The sequence below is a fragment of the Myxine glutinosa genome, chromosome 13 (assembly GCF_964187855.1).
Source record: "Myxine glutinosa chromosome 13, kmMyxGlut1.1, whole genome shotgun sequence".
Classification (NCBI taxonomy): Eukaryota; Metazoa; Chordata; class Myxini; order Myxiniformes; family Myxinidae; genus Myxine; species Myxine glutinosa.
Window position 1 is genome coordinate 79353022 of NC_136273.1, and position 23972 is coordinate 79376993.

General features: G+C 42.2%; 1 protein-coding gene across 2 annotated transcripts in view; it reads right to left on the reverse strand.

The window, feature by feature from the left end:
- Window positions 1-23972, reverse strand: part of FAM135A (family with sequence similarity 135 member A) — a 141166-nt gene that overhangs the window by 87763 nt on the left and 29431 nt on the right. The window contains exons 3-6 of one of the 2 annotated variants that reach the window (XM_078767679.1): window positions 18831-18910; window positions 6832-6974; window positions 6610-6680; window positions 6113-6286 (exon numbers count right to left, since the gene is read on the reverse strand). In XM_078767679.1, coding sequence (XP_078623805.1) covers window positions 6113-6286; window positions 6610-6680; window positions 6832-6974; window positions 18831-18910 — 468 coding nt within the window. Of the gene's footprint in view, window positions 1-6112; window positions 6287-6609; window positions 6683-6831; window positions 6975-18830; window positions 18911-23972 lie in introns of both variants that reach the window. The other variant, XM_078767680.1, reaches the window with a different exon arrangement.

Consider the following 23972-nt stretch of genomic DNA (forward strand, 5'->3'; position numbering starts at 1 on the left):
GAAGTATTGAGCTTTTCCCTCCAGGATTTCAAACCTGCTAACATTGGCCTCCATCATTTCTACCTGAGTTTTAATACACTTGCTGAGACGCTTTGTCAATCTCCACCTCCTTCTCCCCCACTTGTGCTGTGAAGCATCCACACATGTTCTCACGAGACTGCTGAGTATTTCCCCTTTTTTTAAACACAAGATCGAGGCTCGTGTAAGAGCTCTTTTGTATACAAGAGCCCTTCATCCCATGTTGTGTTTGTTGATCCTCCTCTCCCCCCCCCCCCCCCCAACCCCATACTATGCACTCCCATGAGCCTGGATCACTCTATATAATAAATAAAAAACACAAAGAGAATTAACGTGAGCAAACGAACGACATTTTGATGCTTTTACCATACTTGGTTGTTGAGGATTATTACCTTCGCAAAAGCGGAAGGTTATGTTTTGATCGCTGTGTATTTATTTGTATGTCTGTGTGTGTGTGTGTATGTTATTCGCATAACTCAAAAAGTATTCAACCGAATTGCATGAAATTTGGTGGGATGATTGGTTATTATACGGGACACATTTGATTAGATTTTGGGAGCAATCGGGTCAAAGGTCAAGGTCAAGGTCACGAAAAGGTCAAAATCGTATTTTTACCAAGTACAGAACAGTAGCTGCGGCGAAGGTATGCGCTCTACCGAGTGCCCGTTCTAGTTTACATTGTGTGGGTCCTCCCATTCACACAGAACCAACCAATTTGCCCTCAGCAAACAAAAAGTTTCGCGAGTAATAAAGAACATCATCGGATTTCAATCGACATTTAGAGCATCTCCGGCTATCAAAGCTCATCAAAATTTCAGTGGGCTTTTGAGATTTAAACTCTATATTCCTGAGGGTTTTATCTGAGTGCATTACAAGCAATCTCAAACTTCAGCAGGCCCTCACACATGACCCCCAGAGAAGGAGCAACGTTTGTTATTAGCCAGGAGAGCAAAGCATACATACTCAGCACAGCAAGAACAGCAAAGTACATGCAGGGAAGGATTGGTAGCAGCAGCTGCTTTTAGCCAAAGCTCTGATTGCTAAGAGTCAGAAGCCCCACTGGAGCATTAAAACACATAAACCATGTGGTCATGCAGATGTGAACGACTCCATAAAATGCAATATGTAATAATAAAAATTAAAATACAATGATAAGTTAAATCGTAGAATAATCCTTCAAGCATTATACAAAACGATTAACCTACACATGAGACAAAATAATTTATCTGACCACTGTAAATATGAAAGGGCCATCTACATATTACATGTGTGTGTATATATATATATATATATATATATATATATACAGTCACGTGAAAAAGTAAGTACACCCCATGTAAAGTTTTGACTTTTTCAACATATTTCAACATACAGCTATTTGATCTTCATTTCAACAATATTGATAGATAAAGGTGATATAATATAACAAATATCATGAAACATTTACATTTTGTAGTCCATTGTATAATTTAAATAAAAATAAATGCAAATTTCGCATGTGGAAAAAGTAAGTACACCCTTGGTTCTAATAGGTGGTATTGCCCCCTTTGGCAGAAACAACCTCAAGTAGGCGTTTCTTCTAACTGTCTACCAGTCTCTGACATCGACTGGGAGAAATTTTTGCCCACTCCTCCATGCAGAATTCTTTCAGCTGTGCGATGTTTGAGGGGTTTCTTGCATGCACAGCTCGTTTCAAATCCCCCCACAACATCTCGATGGGATTTAGATCCGGGCTTTGACTTGGCCATTCCAGAACACTCAATTTCTTTCTTTTCAGCCATTCCTTGGTGGATTTACTGGTATGTTTAGGGTCATTGTCATGTTGCAAGGTCCACCTTCGGTTGAGCTTCAACTTTCCGACAGATGGCCTCACATTATCCTCAAGCACCCTCTGGTACAATGACGAATTCATAGTGGATTTTATGATGGTGATCTGCCCAGGCCCTGATGCAGCAAAGCTGCCCCAAACCATAATATTTCCACCACCATGCTTTACAGTTGGTATCAGGTTCTTGTGGTCAAATGCTGTCTTTGGTTTTCGCCAAACATGTCTTCTGGTACTGTGGCCAAATAGCTCGACCTTTGACTCATCTGTCCAGAGCACATTGTTCCAGAAGTGCTGGTCTTTGCCTAGGTGCTCATTGGCAAACTTCAGTCTTGCCCTGATGTTCTTTCTGGACAGCAAAGGTTTCCTCCTGGCACACCTCCCATGTAGATCAACTTTGTGCAGCCTCTTTCTAATGGTAGACTCGTGCACTTTGACATCAACAGTGGCAAGAGCTACCTGTAGGTCCTGTGATGACATTCTGGGTTTCTTCGAGACTTCTTTCAGCATCTTGCGGTCTGCTCTCGGGCTGAACTTGCTGGGGCGGCCTGGCCTGAACAAGTTGGCAGTTGTTTGGCATCTTCTCCTCTTGTAGATGATCTTCCGAACAGTCGAATGATTGATTTAAAATTGTTTGGAGATATTTTTAAATCCCTTCCCAGACTCGTAGGCATCTATAACCTTCTTTCTGAAGGCCTCAGAGAGCTCTTTTGATCTAGGCATGGTGATGCCGCACATTTCAACAACAAAGAGCAATCCAAACTCAATGTCTGAGGTTCAAATAAGACAGGTTCCTCCAAGATCCTCTCGAACGATGTTCTAATCATTTGCACCTGAGCTGGTGCACCTGATTCTGATTTTAGGTATTTGAAGGAGTGATAAATGTAGGGGTGTACTTACTTTTTCCACATGCGAAATTTGCATTTATGTTTATTTAAATTATACAATGGACTACAAAATGTAAATGTTTCATGATATTTGTTATACTAGGGCATTGCCCGTACTATATCTATATCTAAAATTATATCCCCCCCCTCTATTTACATGAAATGGTTTGGTCCAAAGCGAACGGCTTCCGGAGTTTGGTAAAGAAATCGCCATCGCGTGCACAAACGCGCAGGAAAGCGAATGAATCGCAAATTCGTTTTTATTAGTTTTAAAACATAGTTTAACGCCAACATAGTTTGCAAACGTGAAATAAATGAATACGCTCTCAAATGTGCCATCCGAGGCAGAGTGTGTCCGCCACGTTCGGCACACGCGATAGTTCGCTGCTCTCTGATTGGTTGAATCGTTTTTTGGACATAGCTCGGTAAGTAATTGTCCGATTAATATGAAACCTTGAAAAGGCACATCCTCGGGTCCCCAGCAATATACCTGGCAAGTTAAAAGTATATCGGACCCGTGGTTGTCGAGAAACAGCGGTCACAGACAAACAAACGTACAGAGATTACTGGAATTATAGATAGATTATATCACCTTTATCTGTCAATATTGTTGAAATGAAGATCAAATAGCTGTATGTTGAAATATGTTGAAAAAGTCAAAACTTCACATGGGGTGTACTTACTTTTTCATGTGACTGTATATGAAAAGACAACAATTTGTGGTATTGTCAGTGGTGGTTCATATGCAGCCTGTGGCTGCTTGGCTGCATCATTCTCTGGGGGCGCGGCTGTGCCGCTGATGCAATGCTCCCAGTAAGCTGGTACTCATTTTGCCGACCTCTGAAGGAGTCAACCCCCCTGGTGTTATTTCAACGGCAGGACAGGGGCTCAAACTCAGGACCCAAAATCTCAAGCCAGCCACCTTAACTGTTAAGCAACCCCAGGCTTTGTGGTGTCACGAAGAAGAGAAAATGTGAATAGAAAGGGAAAATTTAGCAGGCACGAGTGGAAAATGGACAAGATGTACAGAGGAAATATAAGCACAGGTGATGCATAGTCATTGTCGTTTCATGTGTAGCATGTGGCTGAGAGTTTGCATAAATGCTGGGCGCACAGCTGTGCCCCGATGCATTGCCCCTGTAGATTCGAAAATACAGGCATTTAAAGGCCATTTTCCCTGCTAGAGCGGGGGTTAGCCTTGCGGTCCCCATGACAATGTTCTCCATTTTGCCCTATTTTCTGCATCTCTCCTTGTTAACCCCCTTGCCCGCATTTCTTCTTCCACCATCTTTAGCCAAGTCTTTCTCGGTCTTCCCCATCCTTTACTTCCTTCAACATTCATTTCCATCACTCTTCTCAACCAGTCACTTTCATCCTTCCTCAACACATGAACAAACTATCTCAAACTGTTCCTCTTCACAGCATCAATCACAGGCAATATTCCCATCATCTTTCGCAATTCATCATTTGTCTTCCTCTCTCTCAACGATACTCCACTGTAGATTCGAAAATCATACTGTAGATTCGAAAATGAATTTGCAATTTGTTCAAGATGCCGGTGATAACTCGTCGACTCCATGAAGGACAATGACATCTTTAAAGTTGACGAACCAATGCCAAAGGACGGGAAGCCCACTTTAATGTCCATATGAGGGATGGCACACACATTGATGAATCATCCTGCCTGCGAAACATGATATTAGCAGCGTATAGCAGGCCCGAGGCGAACCCAGGCCTGACAGCTCAGAGGTGTGTGTGCATATCTCTGACCTATTCTCTGATCCAGGCCAGAGGGATGTAGGAAACACATGAAAGAGGGCAAAGAGTGTCAAAATGTTTACCTCTTCCACCATAGGTGGACAGAAATGATGTTTTCTCCCCTGTTTGTCCATCTGTGAGCAGGATATCTCAAAAGGTTATGGACTGATTCGGATGAAAGTTAGTGGACAGATTTGGTGTGTGACATGGACTTAATGATTGGATTTTGGTGTAGATCTCAATCCGGATAATATCTTCTTCTTTTTTTTTTCAATTGATTCTTCACCATTGAGAGATAGGGCCAAAAATAATGTCTCAAAGATTTGTGGATGGATTCGGACAAAACTTGGTGGATGAGTTGTCTAAGTGACGAGAACATGCCAATTAGATTGTGTTTAAGATCTGGATCCAGATCCGGCCCATCAGTTGGACAGAAAATTTAAACTGTTCAGCCTGGCAGAGGTATGCACTCTAACGAGGGGTGTTCTAGTTACCCTTGCCAGAGGAGATGGTACTGCATTTGACTCCGTCTGTCTGTCTGTTTACTTGCTTGTTTGTCCGCAGAGAATAAATATAATTTTCTCTGCAACCGTTGGTCCGATTGACAGGAAATTTTCACCATAGGTGCAACTCCTCCTGTAGAATATTTTAAACGATAATTATGACGTCATAGGTCCCGTGGTATGGGCGCCATATTGGAAAAACCGAAAAACGTTGCACCGCTATATCTCTGAAAGCGCTGCATCGAAAAAATTTGGACATGACTGAATTTAAAGAACTCTCCATGGGGAATAAAATATGTTGATGATGTCATAGGTGCCTCCATTATGACGTCATAATTCGACAAGTACAAAACTTCATCCGATCAAGATGAAATTTCTTGAGCATAATCTAGGGATAAATTGGTGGAGAAAAAATAAAATAATGACGTCATCGCTCACGTGGTTCAGCCGCCATATTTGTTTTCACACAATCACCTTAAAACCACTGAAAACACGTCCTGGCGAAGGTCTGCAATCTCCGATTGCTCTTTCTAGTTTCATATGTAAGAGAAAGACGGCCACTTACTCAAAAAAAAAAATCATCTAATTGCAGCACATAGCAAATAAGAAAAAAGTGAAATTTTCATTGGATGGCCTGTTTAGCATTCCCATCTGAACCCAAGGCTCATGATACTGGAATCGCAGATGCAAATATCATATATGGTGTTGATTTGTCCAATGTCAACCAATATGCTTTCAAATTCATGCAAAATTATGTCTCTTTGTGTGTTTGCCATGCTAGAGAGGCTTAGGTGTCCTATGTCCAGGAGTGCCTTTTGTCAAGCAAGTAATCAGACAAGCTCCTCCATGAGCCTTACATTACTGCAAAATAAACATACAAAGAAATAAGTATGTAGGATAGACAGCTGGGCAAGGTGGGAGGGGGGGGGGGCATGAAGGAGGGGGTACTATAAATAAATCTGATGACAGTGTTTCGTACAGCCTGGACTTAAGCGTAACCCTTAATTTAATAACCTCACTCCTTTACATTTGCACAGTACCAATTCCCAGTTCACCTTCTTTAACTTCTCTCCCCTTTCCCAACTAATAACATCCCTCATCATGACATTGCCCCCATTCACCACGTGATTGCTTGTTGCAGTGCCACAAGACCGACATGCACAGTTAGAGAGACTACTGAAAGGTGGAAGTAGTCAAATATGAGCGGCAGGTGATGGTGTAGACCTGCAGGCAGATCAGCATGCAAATGAAGAGTACGGCTGCTTACTGGCTGCAGCTCGGTTGCTTCCCTGTGCCTGTCGGGAAGCAAGCAAGCAGAACTCCTGATTAGTCCAATTTGTGCAATTCTAGATACTGATTAATGCTATTCTAGATACTGATTAATGCTATTACGTGTGCAGAGACAACAACTGAGCACAGCAAATATTGTTAGGTAAGAAAAAAAACAACAAAAAACCCATAAAATTAACCACAGGTATTGGAAACAAATAAAAGCGTTCCCCAGAATAGCATTCTTTCATTGAGACCCTCAAGCATATCAAGCTCATAGACCGTCAAACCTTCAAAACTTAAACTTCCATCAAATGAGATAATTTAGCCCACATGCTCAGCCACTTACGTGAATTGGCTGTTGATGAAGAAAAGTTCTACAAGCAAATGAAGCTCAACTTCACTCAAAGCTTCCTCAACCTGGGAGTAAGTGAGCAACGCACAAGCACGAACAACGTTTTGAGAAAGTGTAGATATTTCTTGCCCGATAGGGGACATTTCATTGCACAACACAAAGCATCACTGAAAGGTTGTACCGATAAACAGGAAGCACTGCAAGTCACTTCATTACCTTTCTTCTTCCATCAAGGAAGAGCAGCACTTTGAAAAGAAGAACGTCATTTATCATCACCTCTTCATTCTTGTAGAGAATCGTAAAGGTCTTACTACAGCCAATGCCATCGATACAAAAAGCTGGAAAAACCATTTCTCCATCTGCAAGACAAAGATGACAAGAAGGTCCAGACTCTGGTAAATTACAATTTTGTGATGTTGAAATCTGTATGCAACAAAGAGTATGCGTCGTCGACAGAGAAGAATGCCAAAAATAAACGAGATGGTATTCATAGAATACTCACCCCACGCAATCGACTTGATGCGAGCCAACGCTCCTGTTTTTTTAACGTTTTTCTTTTTATTTGATCTAATATGGCTGTCAGACCACGTGACCAATGACATCATAAATTTACATTCTCCAAAATAATTGTTGTATGGATCATGCTCAATAAATTTCAAGCTGATCAGACGAAGCGTTGTACTGGTCAAATTATGACGTCATAATGAAGGCACAATGACGTCATCATTAACACCACTTATTCCCCATGCCGAGTTCTTTACAATAAGCCACGTTTCAATTTTTTTTATATGGAGCAGTTTCGGAGATAGAGGTCCAAAGTTTTTCGGTTTTCGCGAGCTCGCGAGCGTAGGGTAAAAACTGTCCACCTTTGCAAAGGTCTCATTGGTGGGATTAATGGGATTGCAGTTTCAGGCAGTTTAGAAGCGAACCGTAACCATTGCCTATAGAGGCAATGTGGTTTTGTTTTTGTTTTTTGTTGGAAGGAAATGCCACAGTGAAGTAATCAGGGTCAACAGCTCAATATCCAAGCATTTAATGGTCCAACACGTCTGTGACCTACGATTCAACCTGCCAGTCTGGAAAACGGTGGAGAACAAAAACGCAACAATGGAACATTTTCATTTGTCAGAAATCTCGTGGGAAGCCATCATGATCCAGCAGACATAATCTAACAGCGGCTTTCTTTCCCAATTCAACCACGTCTTTACGCTGAAGTTTAGGATTATTAATCCCGATAGTTTTGCAAAATGGCAAAAATGAAGCCGAGTAAGAGGAGGGGGTGGGGGCTCGTCCCTACCAAGACCCCTCCACTCCCCCAAGCTTCTCCCAGCACCTCCTTTGTTAACCCACAATGATTCTAAAAGGGTCGACCCAGATGGTGTCATACAGCTTGCATATGTAAATATTCATGTAAAGGGTCCAGCTCAGTAGGTTCCAACCTATAGTGTGTGCGGACCCTTTCCAAAATCCCCAAAAGATCATTGGACCACCATGTACGAATAACACCATTTTCACTTGCTCTCTTCTTCAATGAGCCGGGTTTTAGTGAAGGTTCCATTGCTGATACTTCCCAGCCAACACAAATATGATGAACCACGGAATTTCACGACTTGTCACTTCGTACTTGCGGCCCATCGTAACATACGTCATTTGTTGGTGTGGGGAGGCTAATGGTAGTTCCCCCGCCGACAACCCCGCCGTCTCATCCTCCTACCTCTCACCCATCGTGGACCATGCCAATGGATTTGGAGACTCCTAGCCAGATCCAAAGATTGGAAACACTGCTTATGACATCTCGTAAATATAAAATTCTCAAAGTATTTGTTTTGTTTCAGTCCGCAATTAAAATCATCAAGTATCAAGGGTGTGACCATAGCAGAAACTTCGAATAAAGAAGACATACAAACTTGTTAAATACAGGGTGATGCAGCAGAAAAATGCTCATTAAATCCACGAAGAAATTTCAGGAATAAAAAAAAAAAACAACAGAAGAAACAATCCATCAAACTTGGGGAAAACTTTCTTTTTGTATACCCTGAAGAGGTTACCACAGCCATGTCCATTGCATTAAGGAAGCTCTGGAGGGATGGCATCTGTGCTCGGATAAAAAAATGTCGAATGCTGGACAAACTGCATCAAAGCTAGAGACCGAGGGGAATAACACAACAACTAAAGTCTGTCCCAATACACCATCAAATAAAGTAGCCATGTGCTACAAACAAAAACAAATAATAATTCGAACTATGGACAACTTGAAGGCGCGCCATTGCAAATCCCGACGCTTCCCATCTAGATCAAAGTTGAAAGATGGCTAAACGTTCTACCAGGAATGACCCAATATCAAATTTTGAGTTAATTTTTTCCCATTTTGACCCGTGTCCTTAAGTCCCTCCTGGGGCATTGACCCAGGTGTCAAATCCCCCCAAAAAATATCAATACATATTTCAAGCGTTTCCCAAAGTTGATTGCATGTACCAAGCTTCATTACAAAAATGTTTTAAAATGTGCTCGTAATTGTATTTTTCGGTATTTGACCTTTTGACCCCACCCCAAGAGGGAATGGGGGTCCAAAAATGATACAGATATTGCACCTTCAAGCCATGTGTTGATCATAACTACCAGGTTTGGTGAATTTCTGCCCAAAAGTTTAGGAGATAGTGTGATGAATGGACAGACAAACAGACAGACTGAGCTGATTACAATATCCACCCTTTTTTTTTTTTTTTTTTTTTTTTTTTCAAACAGCGTGGGGATAACAAGAATAGGTAGAACGAATCAGTCCATGGTAGAGCGCATATCTCCGCCAGGCTGAACAATGAACAGTTTATATTTTGTATCCCACTGATAGGCCAAGTCTGGATCCGCATCTGAAACAAAATCAAATCAGCTTGTTCTCGTCACATAACCAAATTGTACAGCTAATTCTGTCATAATTTGTCCAGAACTTTTTGACGTATCGTGCTACATATCATATTTGGTCGCATCTCTCAATGGTGAAGAATCAGAGCCTGGTGTTGGCTTAACAGTTAGGGTGCTGGCTTGGGATCCTCGGATCCTGAGTTCGAATCTTGGTCGGTCGGTCGTTGAATTAACGCCGGGGGGGTTGACGGCAAATTGAGCACCAGCTCACTGGTAATTGGGGCACTGCATCAGCGACACAAACGCGCTTCCAGAAAAATGATGCAACCAGGAGCCACAGGCTGCATACGAAACAACAACATGGTGAAGAATCACTTTTAAAATAAAAAGTCTCGTATCCGGATTCGGATGTTCACCAAAATTGAATCAATTCTGCCTTGTCACACACCCAATCTCTCCACCAAATTTCGTCCACAGATTTTTGAGATATTCTGTTCACAGCCAAACAAACAAACAGACAGACAGACAGACAGGGGTGAAAACATAACGTCCGCATGCACCTTCAGCGGATGACGTAATAAGTCTGTCAATGGTACTACATGTATTATGTAGGTGAGGTGGAAACCTTTGGGATGAGCCACATTAGCAGGTACAGCAAGCGCACAAAAACTATATCCAACCATGTATGTCTATTAAATTCTGTTTTATTATGATCAACCACCCGTTTCAAAAAAGGCAATTATACGCATTAGAGATAAATTACAAACACATTTCCAACTAGAACGGTAGGGCGCATACCTCCGCAAGGCTGAGAAGTTTACGTCTTGTATCCCACTAATAGGCCAGATCTGGATCCGGACATGCACCAAAATCGAATCGGCTTGTTCTTGTCGCCTCACCAACTCATCCACCTAGTTTTGTCACAAACCGTCCACAATTTTTTGAAATATCATGCTATATAACGTTTTTGGCCCCATCACTCAATGGTGAAGATTCACTTGTAATTTTGACAAAATTCTCGTATCCGGATCCATATTCGAATCTTCACCAAAATCAAATCGATTAGTCCTTGTCACACACCCAACCTGTCCACAAAGTTTCATTCGATCATTCGAATCCATCCATAACCGTTTAAGATATCGTGCTCACCGAGAGACAGACATAGGGGTGAAAACATAACCTCGGTCCACTTTCTATCGTTGAGGTAATGAATGTGATAATACTAAAGTACATCTGAAATTTAAACATCGGAACACACAGATTGGAGAATTCAAAGAAGAGTGTGCATTCATCCGTTTCCACAGAAACCTCGCATTTGTAGGTCAAATGCTTTGAGAGAGAAGAAACCTCACAATAGGAGGAACTTAAGAACGAAATGAACCTGCACATATAGTTTCCTCAATCGCCTTATTTAAGGCTATCAGGTTTTGTTTAGTTCTTATCTGTAATGCGATTGGAAATTATTGCATCCTCTAAATCGCTATTGTTCCAGAATTCAGACCAGGAGGTTACTGGGAGAAAAAGCTGACTTGCATAAAGCAGCTGTTTATGGTGACTTATGAAGATCTGACTCAGCCTGCCAATGACTTGTAAAAAAAAAAAAAACTAAGAGCATATCATTACACAAGTAAACACATTCAAACAAAGTGAGACCAACATCAGATATTTCAGACTTGGTATTCTTTCTTTTTTTCCAAACAGAAGCGAGCATCATGGAAGAGATAGAACACAGCAGAATAGAAGGACTCAGGTAGATTACAATGGAAACAAGAAAAAGAGCAATCAGAGATTGCAAAACCCACGCCAGGATGAATTTTCAGTGGTTTTTAAGGCTTTTGTGTTAAAACAAATATGGCGGCCGAACCACGTGACCGATGACGTCATCATTTTCTTTTTCTAAACTAATTTATTCCTAGATTATGCTCAATAAATTTCATCTTGATTGGACGAAGTTTTGTACTTGTCGAATTATGACGTCATAATGGAGGCACCTATGACATCATCATTAACATATTTTATTCCCCATGGAGAGTTCTTTACAATGAGCCATGTCTCAATTTTTTCTATTCAGCGCTTTCAGAGATATAGAGGTGCATCCTTTTTCGATCTTTGCAAGATGGCGGCCGAACCACGTGACCTATGACGTCATAGTTATCATTAAAAAATTCTGCAAGTGGTGTTGCACCTATGGTGAAACAAGATGGTGGCCATACCATTTTGTCTCATTAATATAGTGGGTGGAATCAAGTGACAGACGTAGATGTAGCTGTCCGACGAATTGGCACACATTTCAAAAATCGACACAAACCAAGAACCCCAACAACAACAACAGCAACACAAAGTCTTCTACCGCATCCTCTCTGGCCTAGCCCCCCCACCCCCAACCCTGTCTGTGCTCTGTCCCCAAAATATTCCAACAGGTCGCACAAGATCTGCCAGCAATCCTCTTCGAGTGAAACTGCCAAAATCAAGACTCTCTGCTCACCTTCACTCTTTCATTCCTCTTTACTCCCACCTCTGGAACAAACTCCCTCACTCTCTTCAATCCCATTCCTCCCTCCAGGTCTTTAAAACAGCTGTTCACCACCATCTCTTAACTTCCCCCATCCAAAACCTTGATCTTTTCTACCCCCGTTAATTCACCCCAGATCCACTTTCTGAAATACCGACTTCTTTCCAGGAAGTCCTCGCAGTGTCCATGTGTTTTTTATACCTCTCCCACCCACACCCCCCTTCCCACGCCTCCTCCACCCAAGCCCTCTCCCTCCCATAGATCTCCCGATGTCCCTGCTCTCAAATGTTGTACTTGTGTGCTTCCCCCTCTCTCCCCATCTTGTCTCCCGCTCCATTTATTATATGCCTTATGTGTCCGTTTGTTTTTTTGTCATTAATGTAAGCTCTTACACGAGCCTCGATCTTGTATACAAAAAAAAAGAAAAAAAAAAGAAGAAGGTCTTGTAACCATGCAACACGGTGCAGGTTTAAAAAAAAACTACAAAGGTTAATGGCAAAATGAGAAGTAGAAAAAGAAAAATGGGCAAAAACTAGAAAACAGAATGTGACTTGAATGTGTCGATGGATATTTTTCTGCCCATGACGGATGTCAAGTCACACTTACATTTGATCTCAATTATAGGTCACATGAGAGAGACAGAGAACGAGACAGAGCGACACACACACACACACACACACACACACACACACACACACACACACACACACACACACACACACACACACACACACACACACACACACCTTGCGCAAAAGACTCAAGTTATGGTCTGAAAAATGATTTTCAAAGGGCACATGACATTTAACGTGCTCAACCTAAAAATTCAATCAGTTCAACTTTGTAATATAAGACACACCTGTATAAAGTTTGGTTGAAATCCAAACAATGAGTCACAATATATCTGGTTTAAAAGTTTATTAGATAATGGTCATATGACCTTAGATGCTTGACCTTTTGAGATAAAATAAAATCAGGTAATCTTTGCATTACAATCCATAATTATGCCATGTTTGGTTGGAATCCCTAAAGTGATTCACAAGTTACTGTGGCCAGACAGACAGACAATGAAAACATAACGCCTCTGGCCTTCCACTAGCGGGAGCATAATAAAGTTTCAGGAGATCACCACAGACTATCAGGGTGGAATGCACATTCGTAAAAGCTATACACAACTGCAGCACGTAAGCCACAGCTCTAAAACCACCTTTAGAGGCCATTTTTCCCCGCAAGCGGGGGTTGGCCTTTTTCAGGGACCGTGGTTGTTGTTGTTTTTTGGTCCCCTTTTTGAAGCAATGTTTTACGGCCGGATGCCCTTCCTGCCGCCAACCCTGTTTGTCACCTTTTACGACAAACAGGGAATTACCAGTGAACTGGTACTCAAGCCACAGCTCTATAGATGAAGGGAAACCAAACATGTGTAATATAAAATGGCATGATTGCATTTAATATACAGTATGTAGATTGCCACCAGAAAGTATTTACACCCTTTGACTTTCTCAATATTTTGTTACAGCTTGAATTTTAAATGGATTAAATTGAGATTTTTGGTCATTGATAAACACATAATACCCCATAATGTCAAAGTGGATTTTTTTGTTTTCATAATTTTTAACGGGATCATTAAAAATGAAAAGCTGAAATTTCATGAGTCAATAAGTATTCAACACCTTTGCTATGACACTCCAAATTGAGCTGAGGTGTATCGGATTTCCTTTGATCATCCTTGAGATGTCTCGACAAATTGAATTGAGTCCACCTGTGACCAATTAAATCGATCGGATATGGTTTAGAAAGAAACTCACCTTTCTATATAAGGTCCCACAGTTGACATAGTCAGAGAGCCTACTACACTCTATTTCAACCCATAGCATACAAAAGGTTTGACCCCCTAGAGTTGTTGGGGGTATCAAGCTGAGTAAAAAAAAGTATGTAAGATTGACCCCCCCTGCTGGAACTAGTCACCAGACCCCCCTAAAATGACCCCAATAATGGGTTATTTCAACCCATCTCATACATGGACCAAATTTGGTTACAATATAGTGTCATGTCAGGACATTACAAAAATGTCAAATCTAACAACTTACCCTGCTGGAAAGGTGATGTTAGACCCCCCGCAAAGTACCCCCCAAAATGGGTTATTTCAACCCATCTCATACATGGACCAAATTTGGTCACAATATAGTGTCATGTTAGGACATTACAAAAACATCAAATCTAACAACTTACCCTGCTGGAAAGGTGATGTTAGACCCCCCGCAAAGTGCCCCCCCCTAAAAACGGGTTATTTCAACCCATCTCATACATGGACCAAATTTGGTCACAATATAGTGTCATGTCAGGACATTGCAAAAACATCAAATCTAACAACTTACCCTGCTGGGTAGTGGGTAGGTGATGTTAGACCCCCCCCCCCCCCGGCCCCAAAGTACCCCTGTTTCAAGCCATCGTTTACATGAACCAACTTCGGTCACAATCATGTCATCAGGATATTACAAATTATCAAATGTAACAACTTAACAGCTTAAGACATGTCTGTACATTGACATACATCATCATTTAATGCCCCTAGTTTAGTAAAAGTATGCAAATGACCTTGCTAGGCCCTCCTTGGTAATATTTTTTGTAAACTACGGAAGCCAATAGAGGACAACCAATAAAATATTGTTGATGCACTTATAATAGCATGACATGATCAAATATAATATAATAATAGAAGCCTGAATGAAACCAATCAGAGATGATTGACTTGTAGGCATACTATCCTAAATTTCATGAGCATTATATGGTCAAATAGCAAATACATTTTGTATTTAACTTTCACAGATACTGAACGAGCCCCTCCTTGAGGAACTGCATATTCTAGATTTTCCAGTTTTTAAGCAACATGCTTTCATATAGTAAGTATGGAAACTTAATCTGAAGAATTTATGTTTTCCTCTTGACATTCCCCTCTTCTTTTGGTTAATAATGATAACAAAGTTGATATTTGTTCCACATTAGAGGATATTAAAATGTTTAACAATCAAACATTATTTGAAATGCATTGGTTTGATAATTTAAAATGTTTAATCTTATTACAAAGATTAACTAATAAAGCTCAGAAGCCTCTTACAATGGAGATTAATAGTTAAATCAAACTTCTATACTTGTAGTTGTAACTTGTAGTGTGTATGCTGATTTCATTAACCAACACTTGTAGTGTATGCTGACTTTATTTGATTTGTGATATTAATTTTCAGATACAGATGGACTCTGACAGAGATACCACAATGGATACAGTAAAAAAGAATGTACAAGGTACAAAATTACATCCCTTATATTTTAAGAATTTGATGATGCACATTGGCCCGTTTGAAATTTGATGTTGCAATGATGCTGGTGTGAAAGGAATGCAAGTCACTCTGAAATATAAGTCCACCCTCCTATCCTTGATTTAAAAGTAAGCTTGATGCTCAGTATTGCATAGAGATGACTCCCTTAACCTCACCACGCAAGGTTTACCTATTTCATGTATATTCCGGGGGGGGGGGGGGGCTTTTATTCCTTCCACACAGGTTCAAATTATGACAAATTGAACATGACCAACACAAGCCTCAACAAATTTGCTTACCATATATTTCTTTTGTTTTCTTTTGTTTTCCTTAATTATTTTGTGTTAATGCAGGTCCCATTTGTTCACTGCACGGGGAAGGGACAAGCAAAGCTGTAGATCATGGTGCTATTATTCTCTTCACACCCGACACTTTAAAGAGATGCACAAATATTCTAGAAGTACGAAAGCGTTGTTCTCTAAAGTATGCAGATAGTGTGTTACCTGAAGAGGTAGATGGTATGCATGGATATCATAGAAGCTGCTACCAAAAATTCATCGCTTTGTCTAAAGCACATCGAGATGCGATCAGTAAGGGTACGCCCCCAGACACCGAAAATATGCCATCCAGCAGTGTGAATAGAATGACCAGGTCAAATATCCAAACCCCTAAACCTACAGATAGGACAGGTATATTCCCTGAAGTATGTATTTTCTGCAGTCGTGCAAGAAAGATGGTGAACAGGAAAGAGCTAACGTTAGTGAATGTCACAACAGCCAACTTTGAAGATAACATACGTACATTTGCGGGTTGGAAACAAGACAACCGAATGCTTACTCTGATAAGTGGAGCTGACTTCACAGCAAAAGAAGTGAAATATCATGCCATTTGCCGATCAAAGTATCAACAGGAAGCACAAGCTACAAAACTTGCCATGGATGAAATGAAAAAGGATGGAAATAATGTTTATGTTTGAGTCTTGTGATAATAATGTTTGAGTCTTGTGATAATAAATAGTAATCCTCATTGACTGATGGTGAGTTTATATATTTGAAGTATCATGTATTTTGTGTGTAGATTGTTTTGAGGAAGGGTCTAACATCACCCACCTTTTCCAGAAGGGTAACGTTAGATTTGTTATATTTGTACATCGTGACCAAATTTGGTTCGTATATGCAATAGGAGATTGCGGGGGGTCTAACATCACCTACCCAGCAGGGTAAGTTGTTAGATTTGATGTTTGTGTAATGTCCTGACATGACACTATATTGTAACCAAATTTGGTCCATGTATGAGATGGGTTGAAATAACCCGTTTTTAGGGGGGGGGGGCACTTTGCAGGGGGTCTAACATCACCTTTCCAGCAGGGTAAGTTGTTAGATTTGATGTTTTTGTAATGTCCTAACATGACACTATATTGTGACCAAATTTGGTCCATGTATGAGATGGGTTGAAATAACCCATTTTGGGGGGTACTTTGCGGGGGGTCTAACATCACCTTTCCAGCAGGGTAAGTTGTTAGATTTGACATTTTTGTAATGTCCTGACATGACACTATATTGTAACCAAATTTGGTCCATGTATGAGATGGGTTGAAATAACCCATTATTGGGGTCATTTTAGGGGGGTCTGGTGACTAGTTCCAGCAGGGGGGGTCAATCTTACATACTTTTTTTTACTCAGCTTGATACCCCCAACAACTCTAGGGGGTCAAACCTTTTGTATGCTATGGGTTGAAATAGAGTGTAGTAGGCTCTCTGACTAACATTGCATGTCAGAGCAGACAATCTACCATGTAACTGTCCATAGAACTCCGAGATAGAATTGTGAGGAGGCATAGATTTGGGGAAGGGTACAAAACAATTTCTAGAGTGTTGAAAGTTCCCAAGAGCACAGTGAGCTCCATCATTAGGAAATGGGAAAAATATGGAACTACCCAGACTCTTCCTAGAGCTGACCATTCGACCAAACTGAGCAACCGGGCAAGAAGGACCTTGGTCAGGGAGGTGACAAAGAACCCAATGACCACTCTGGCAGAACTACAGAGTTCCTTGGCTGAGATGGAAGAACCTGCCAGAAGGACAACAGTCTCTAGAGCCCTTCACAAATCTCGGCTTTATCGGAGAGTGGGCAGACGGAAGCCACTCCTGAGAAAAAGGCCATGACAGCATACTTGGAGTTTGCAAAAAGGCGCGTCAAAGACTCTTTGAGAGCATGAGGCAAGATAATCTGTGGTCTGATGAAATGAAAACTGAACTCTTTGGCCTGAATGCAGAGCAGTATATCTGGTGGAAACCGAGCACAGTTCATCACCCATCTAACACCATCCCTACTGTGAAGCATGGTGGTGGCAGCATCATGCTATGGGGATGCTTTTAAGCGGCAGGAACTGGGATATTTGTAAGGATAGAGGGAACAATGAATTAAGCCAAATACAGACAAATCTTTGAGGAGAACCTGCTTCAGAGTGCAAAAGACTTTAAACTGTGACAAAGATTTTCATTCCAACAGGACAATGACCCCAATCATCCAGCCAAAGCAACACTGGAATGGCTTCAGAACAAGAACGTGGAGACTTGAATCCCATTGAGAATCCATGGAAAGACTTGAAGATTGCTGTTCACTGACACTCTCCATATAACTTGACAGAGCCTGGGCAAATCTGCAAGGAAGAATGGGAGAAACTCTCCAAATCCAGATGTGCAAATCTGATACAGAAATATCCAAAAAGCCTCAAAGCTGTAATCGCTGCCAAAGGTGCTTCTACAAAGTATTGACCCAGGGGGTTGAATACTTATGCAAATTAGATATTTCTGTATTTAATTTTTTATTATTTTGTTAAAATATCAAAAAAAAAACAAAAAAAAAACCCACCAACATTAAGGGGTATTATGACTGTTAGAATGGCCTCGAGGTATGCAGACTCCCCTCTAAGCTGTCTATTCTGGGTGAGGAATCCCGACCCAGCTATAAACTCAGTTCGGTGTTTCACAGGCAGGGTGATTCACCAATGTGTATCAGAGACAGAGACAGAGACAGAGACAGAGACAGAGAGAGAGAGAGAGAGAGAGAGAGAGAGAGAGAGAGAGAGAGAGAGAGAGAGAGAGAGAGTCCCGGTTTTACGTCTGCCAGCATAGGTTGGTGGATTTTACGTCTGCCAGCATAGGTTGGTGGATGTTGAAGATCCCACGGTGTCCTTCGCAAAGAGTCTGTGAGTATCGCCGGCACCATGGCCAAATGCCAAATTCCTGCCCCAACTAAGCGAATGTCAGGCCTGGCCAGGCTGGTTCGTGAAAGACTTGGACCAAGCTTCCCCCGGCAGAGCCCACAAGGTGGGATAATAGTGGCCGCTAAAAAGCAACAATTAAAAATCTCAATTTAATCCATTTTAAATTCAGGTTGTAACACAACAAAATGTGAAAAAAGTCAAGGGGTGTGAATACTTTCTGAAGGCAGTGTCCATTCAACACCACTGCGGTCAATTGTAAAATTATCAGCAACAGTAGTTATGGGCAAGGACCAATTCCTACCTTCCGACCTGGAAAGAGACACGTCAATCTTTGATGGGATCTTCGTTGGTACCTTCAAAGATACACGCACCTGGTAAAACCTGCATGGCACAGATTCGCACACAAAATGTTACATCAACACCTCGTCAAAAATCCCGGTTGAACGTGTTGAAATTCCAGACGTGAGAAGAGGGAAATGAGATAGAAGAAATAACAGTCTGTGCGAGAACAGGGTTGCGATAAATGAACCATTACGGGAGCAAAATTGCAGTGCTAATAATTACCTGCCCGCCTCAAAGCCACACACATTAGAAAGAGAAACTGGCAACCCGCTGCTTCCACTGCTGAGAGAAGTTTCAGGCACAAAGCTTCCATCAGCTGATCTGCAACTGTACTGCACCCCCCCGGAGCCCAGCATTCCATACGCACACTTAAATTACGAGTTCAAACGATGCAATTCTCGTGGAAAATTCTGGGGGAATGATTATGAAGATGGAGCGCGACACAACCCTCCTCATTTGGGAAGCGACAAGGATTTCCAATCTCCGATCTCCGACGGCCTCCAAGACCTACTTCTCTGTAATATGATGGCGACGGTGCAGCGATTCGTACATTTTCTTTAATAACAAAGTGGTTTACAAGGTGTACAGGTTTTGCTGCAACGACTGGGCTTGCAGGATAGCCGACATGGATGCACACTCGCTCCTGAGCCATCTTGGCTGGGTTTGAATAGCGGCCCAACTATAATCCTGGGGTTTCACAGGCAGCTCGATACATCAATGTGTGTGCCATCCCTCAGTGCTCGATAGCAAACTGGGCGTCCCATCTGCCAGCATTAGTTGGTGAACGTGAGAAATCCCACGGTGTTCTTCGTGAAGGGTAGGCAAGTTATCACCAGTCCCCTGACAAAATTGAAAATTCATGCTCTAACCTACAGGGGGCACTGCATCAGCAGAACAGCTGAGTATCATCAAATGACACTCCAACAATGGCATACATCCATCCTTCTCCTCACAACCGATCCCTCTCCTCACAGCCGATCCCTCCCCTCACAGCCGATCCCTCCCCTCACAGCCGATCCCTCCCCTCACAGCCGATCCCTCCCCTCACAGCCGATCCCTCTCCTCACAGCCGATCCCTCTCCTCACAGCCGATCCCTCTCCTCACAGCCGATCCCTCTCCTCACAGCCGATCCCTCTCCTCACAGGCGCCCCTCCGCTCCTAGCCGCCCCTCCGCTCCCAGCCGCCCCTCCGCTCCCAGCCGCCCCCCCGCTCCCAGCCGCCCCCTCCCCTCACAGCCGATCCCTCCCCTCACAGCCGCTGCTTCTCCTCACAACCGATCCCTCTCCTCACAACCGATCCCTCTCCTCACAGCCGAACCCTCACCTCACAGCCGATCCCTCTCCTCACAGCCGATGCCCCTCCGCTCACAGCCTGCCCCTCCGCTCACAGCCGCCCCCTCCGCTCACAGCCGCCCCCTCCGCTCACAGCCGCCCCCTCCGCTCACAGCCGCCCCCTCCGCTCACAGCCGCCCCCTCCGCTCACAGCCGCCCCCTCCGCTCACAGCCGCCCCCTCCGCTCACAGCCGCCCCCTCCGCTCACAGCCGCCCCCTCCGCTCACAGCCGCCCCCTCCGCTCACAGCCGCCCCCTCCGCTCACAGCCGCCCCCTCCGCTCACAGCCGCCCCCTCCGCTCACAGCCGCCCCCTCCGCTCACAGCCGCCCCCTCCGCTCACAGCCGCCCCCTCCGCTCACAGCCGCCCCCTCCGCTCACAGCCGCCCCCTCCGCTCACAGCCGCCCCCTCCGCTCACAGCCGCCCCCTCCGCTCACAGCCGCCCCCTCCGCTCACAGCCGCCCCCTCCGCTCACAGCCGCCCCCTCCGCTCACAGCCGCCCCCTCCGCTCACAGCCGCCCCCTCCGCTCACAGCCGCCCCTCCGCTCACAGCCGCCCCCTCCGCTCACAGCCGCCCCCTCCGCTCACAGCCGCCCCTCCGCTCACAGCCGCCTCCTCCGCTCACAGCCGCCTCCGCTCACAGCCGCCCCCTCCGCTCACAGCCGCTCCACCCGCTCACAGCCGCTCCCAGCCGCTCCACCCGCTCACCAATGCACTGTTAACAATCAAACTGTGATTCAATGTTGTACCGAAATGTATTACTATACGTTAAAAATATATTATAATAGTAGAATCCGAATCGAAAAAGATCGCGACCGATGTCCCTGGATGGTGTAAAATAAAATTAGATGTCCAATAATTACCTTTAAAACTAAAAAAAAAAAGAAAAAAAAAAGAATCTTGGAGCCATTTTACTTCACATCTTTTTTTTTTTTTGATCCTCAAGTTTCACCTCACGTCTATGATGTCATTTTAAAAAAAAATCAGTTTTCCCGAATTTTGCCCATGGAGGAACAGCCATCTATTTTTATATATAATCGGGAGATTAAATCAGACGCGGACGTCGCTTCAGGACGTCGATCTTTAATTTTCGACAAGCTTTCGACCAACAAAGGTCTTCTTCTTAGTCGTCCCCAAGTTCAACGGAAGTGATACATACATATATATATATATATATATATATATATATATATATATATATATATATATATATATATATATATATATATATATATATATATATATATATATATCTATCTATCTATATATATATATATATATCTATATATATCTAATATATATATATATATATATATATATATATATATATATATATATATATATATATATATATATATATATATATATATATATATGACTGGCTCTGGCAAAAGCAGACACTTGGGGGCAAAATTCAAAATTGAGATTTTGATATCATCTGATTTCCCATGCTTTTCCTTTTCATTTGATATATACATTATGTTAATTGAATGAAAATTAATGAAGTTATGGTATTTTAATGACAATTATATTTTCGTTTACGTTTAAACGTTTTAAAAAATGGAGATAATTAGGTTCAAAGTTCACAACACAGTTCACACGCACAAAGAATGTGCACACGTAGAGCTTTTCATTTCGGAAAAACCGAAAAACTTTGCCCCTCTATATTTCTGAAAGCGCTGCATAGAAAAAAAAATTGAGACATGGCTCATTTTAAAGAACGCTCCATGGGGAATAACAGATGTTAATGATGATGTCATAGGTGCCTCCATTATGACGTAATAATTCGGCAAGTATAAAACTTCATCCGATCAAGATGAAATTTCTTGAGCGTCATCTAGGGGTAAATTGTTGGAGAAAAAATAATAATAATGTCATTGGTCACACGGTTCGGCCACCATATTTCTTTTAACACAAAGGCCTTAAAAACCACTAAAAACACGTCCTGGCGAGGGTCTGCAATCTCTGGTGCTCTTTCTTGTTGGCATTGTATATTAGTTGTGGTGCTATTTACATGTGTTGATATGATGTTTTTGATGTTTTCTGGAGCAATTATTCCTCGGCGGACAAGACAGGACATATTTGTTTGATGTTGCTCTTGCGTATAGATGTCAGAGATGTGTTACATTTTGTTGGGTGCATAGTTTTGTCTCATGCATTCTCACTGCCTCGGGTGCCGTATTGGTGCTAGCCTGCCCCATCAGAGCCGTAATGTGGTTAATGGGCCAAAACGGTGATGATGGTGGGGTATGCAACCGATGACCCAGTCAAACAGCCATGCTTGTTGTGCAAGTATGTTTTTGAGAAAGTTTCCCTCTCCCCCCCCCCCCCCCCTTGAATAAAAATCCAAGGGCAAAACACGGCTTATACTCCACTAGCATCAGGAAACATACCCATCGCTGCCTCGGAAATCTATGATACTGGCTGGAAACAACTTAGAAAAAGGCCCAAAACCTGTTGTAAGTTTGGATTAATGGTCAGTGGGTTGGCAGGGAGGGGGCACTTTGAGGGAAGAGATTTTCCATTCCCATCATACATGCTAACTACATGGATATACACATCAGCAAAAGTTCATATGGCCAGAATTGTGTTTTCACAGAGAGACTTATTTGTATGGTAAAGCAATATTTCATAAATAGCTGTGCCAGCAGATGAGATTGTGAGAAAGCATCGATCGTGCCCCAGTTTCCACTTTACTTTATGCTTGCCAAATCTTTCAACGTGGCAAAAGTTTATTTTTCCTCAGCTTGGAGGAATTAAAAAGAAAAGAAAAGAAAAAGAAAAGAAAAGAAAAAGAAAAGAAAAGAAAAAGTAAAGAAAAGAAAAAGTAAAGAAAAGAAAAAGTAAAGAAAAGAAAAAGAAAAGAAAAGAAAAAGAAACGCGATGAAAGAACATCGGCATACTCAAGCTGAAGGCATTCAATGTTCATGGACAAAAAGCCTTCCAAAGATTTCCTAATGAATCCCTCCCTGTGTTGTTTTCAGCTACTCTGGCATGCTGGGTTAAGTGTGTCTCTTCACAAAGTTTCAGCTCTGAATGAAGTAATCGTAATGTTCATAGTTCTTAAAGTAAATAAAACGTTTTTCATTTGGAAAATATTCCCTGGACCTATTGTTGCTACATTTAAGTGATGTAAGAAGAATTAGATTACAGAAACAAACAAGCTCTTAAGAGCCAGTCTTTTACCTCAAGGACTGGCTGATTGATCGATCTGAAAGAAAACACAAACAAAATGCTAAATGTGCTTCCACTGAGGATAAATAAAATAAAATCAAACTTCCTCGAAGCAAGCCCGAAAGTCATCGGAGCACAAAAGCGCACCGTTTCCTAGTCCACAACAAGGAACCCCGTGAGACTTTGAGACATTAAAAATTGACAAAGATTTTTCAACGAAACGGCAGATTATTTTTGTACCCTGAAGCATCGATACAGCATCATCTGTCACAGCAGACATCTCTTGTTAACGCAACTCAGCATGTCCACAATTCTCTTCGATGGATATACCACCTTGGGATGCCTCAAATTATATTTTTTTGACTGGCCTTGTAAACTGCTTTAGTCCATTTCAAGACTGGTATCGACATAAAAGTAAAAGTAAAAAAAAAAAAAAAAAAAAAAAAAAGAAACTTGTGACCACGGACGGACTCGTATTACATTTTTTTTTTTAAGGCCCTTCCTCCCCTTTCACTTCCTCTTTGCTCTGCTTTCCCATCTCCTCTCTCTCTCTCTCTACCCTCTCTCCTCATATTCCTGTCACAAAGAGATTCTGG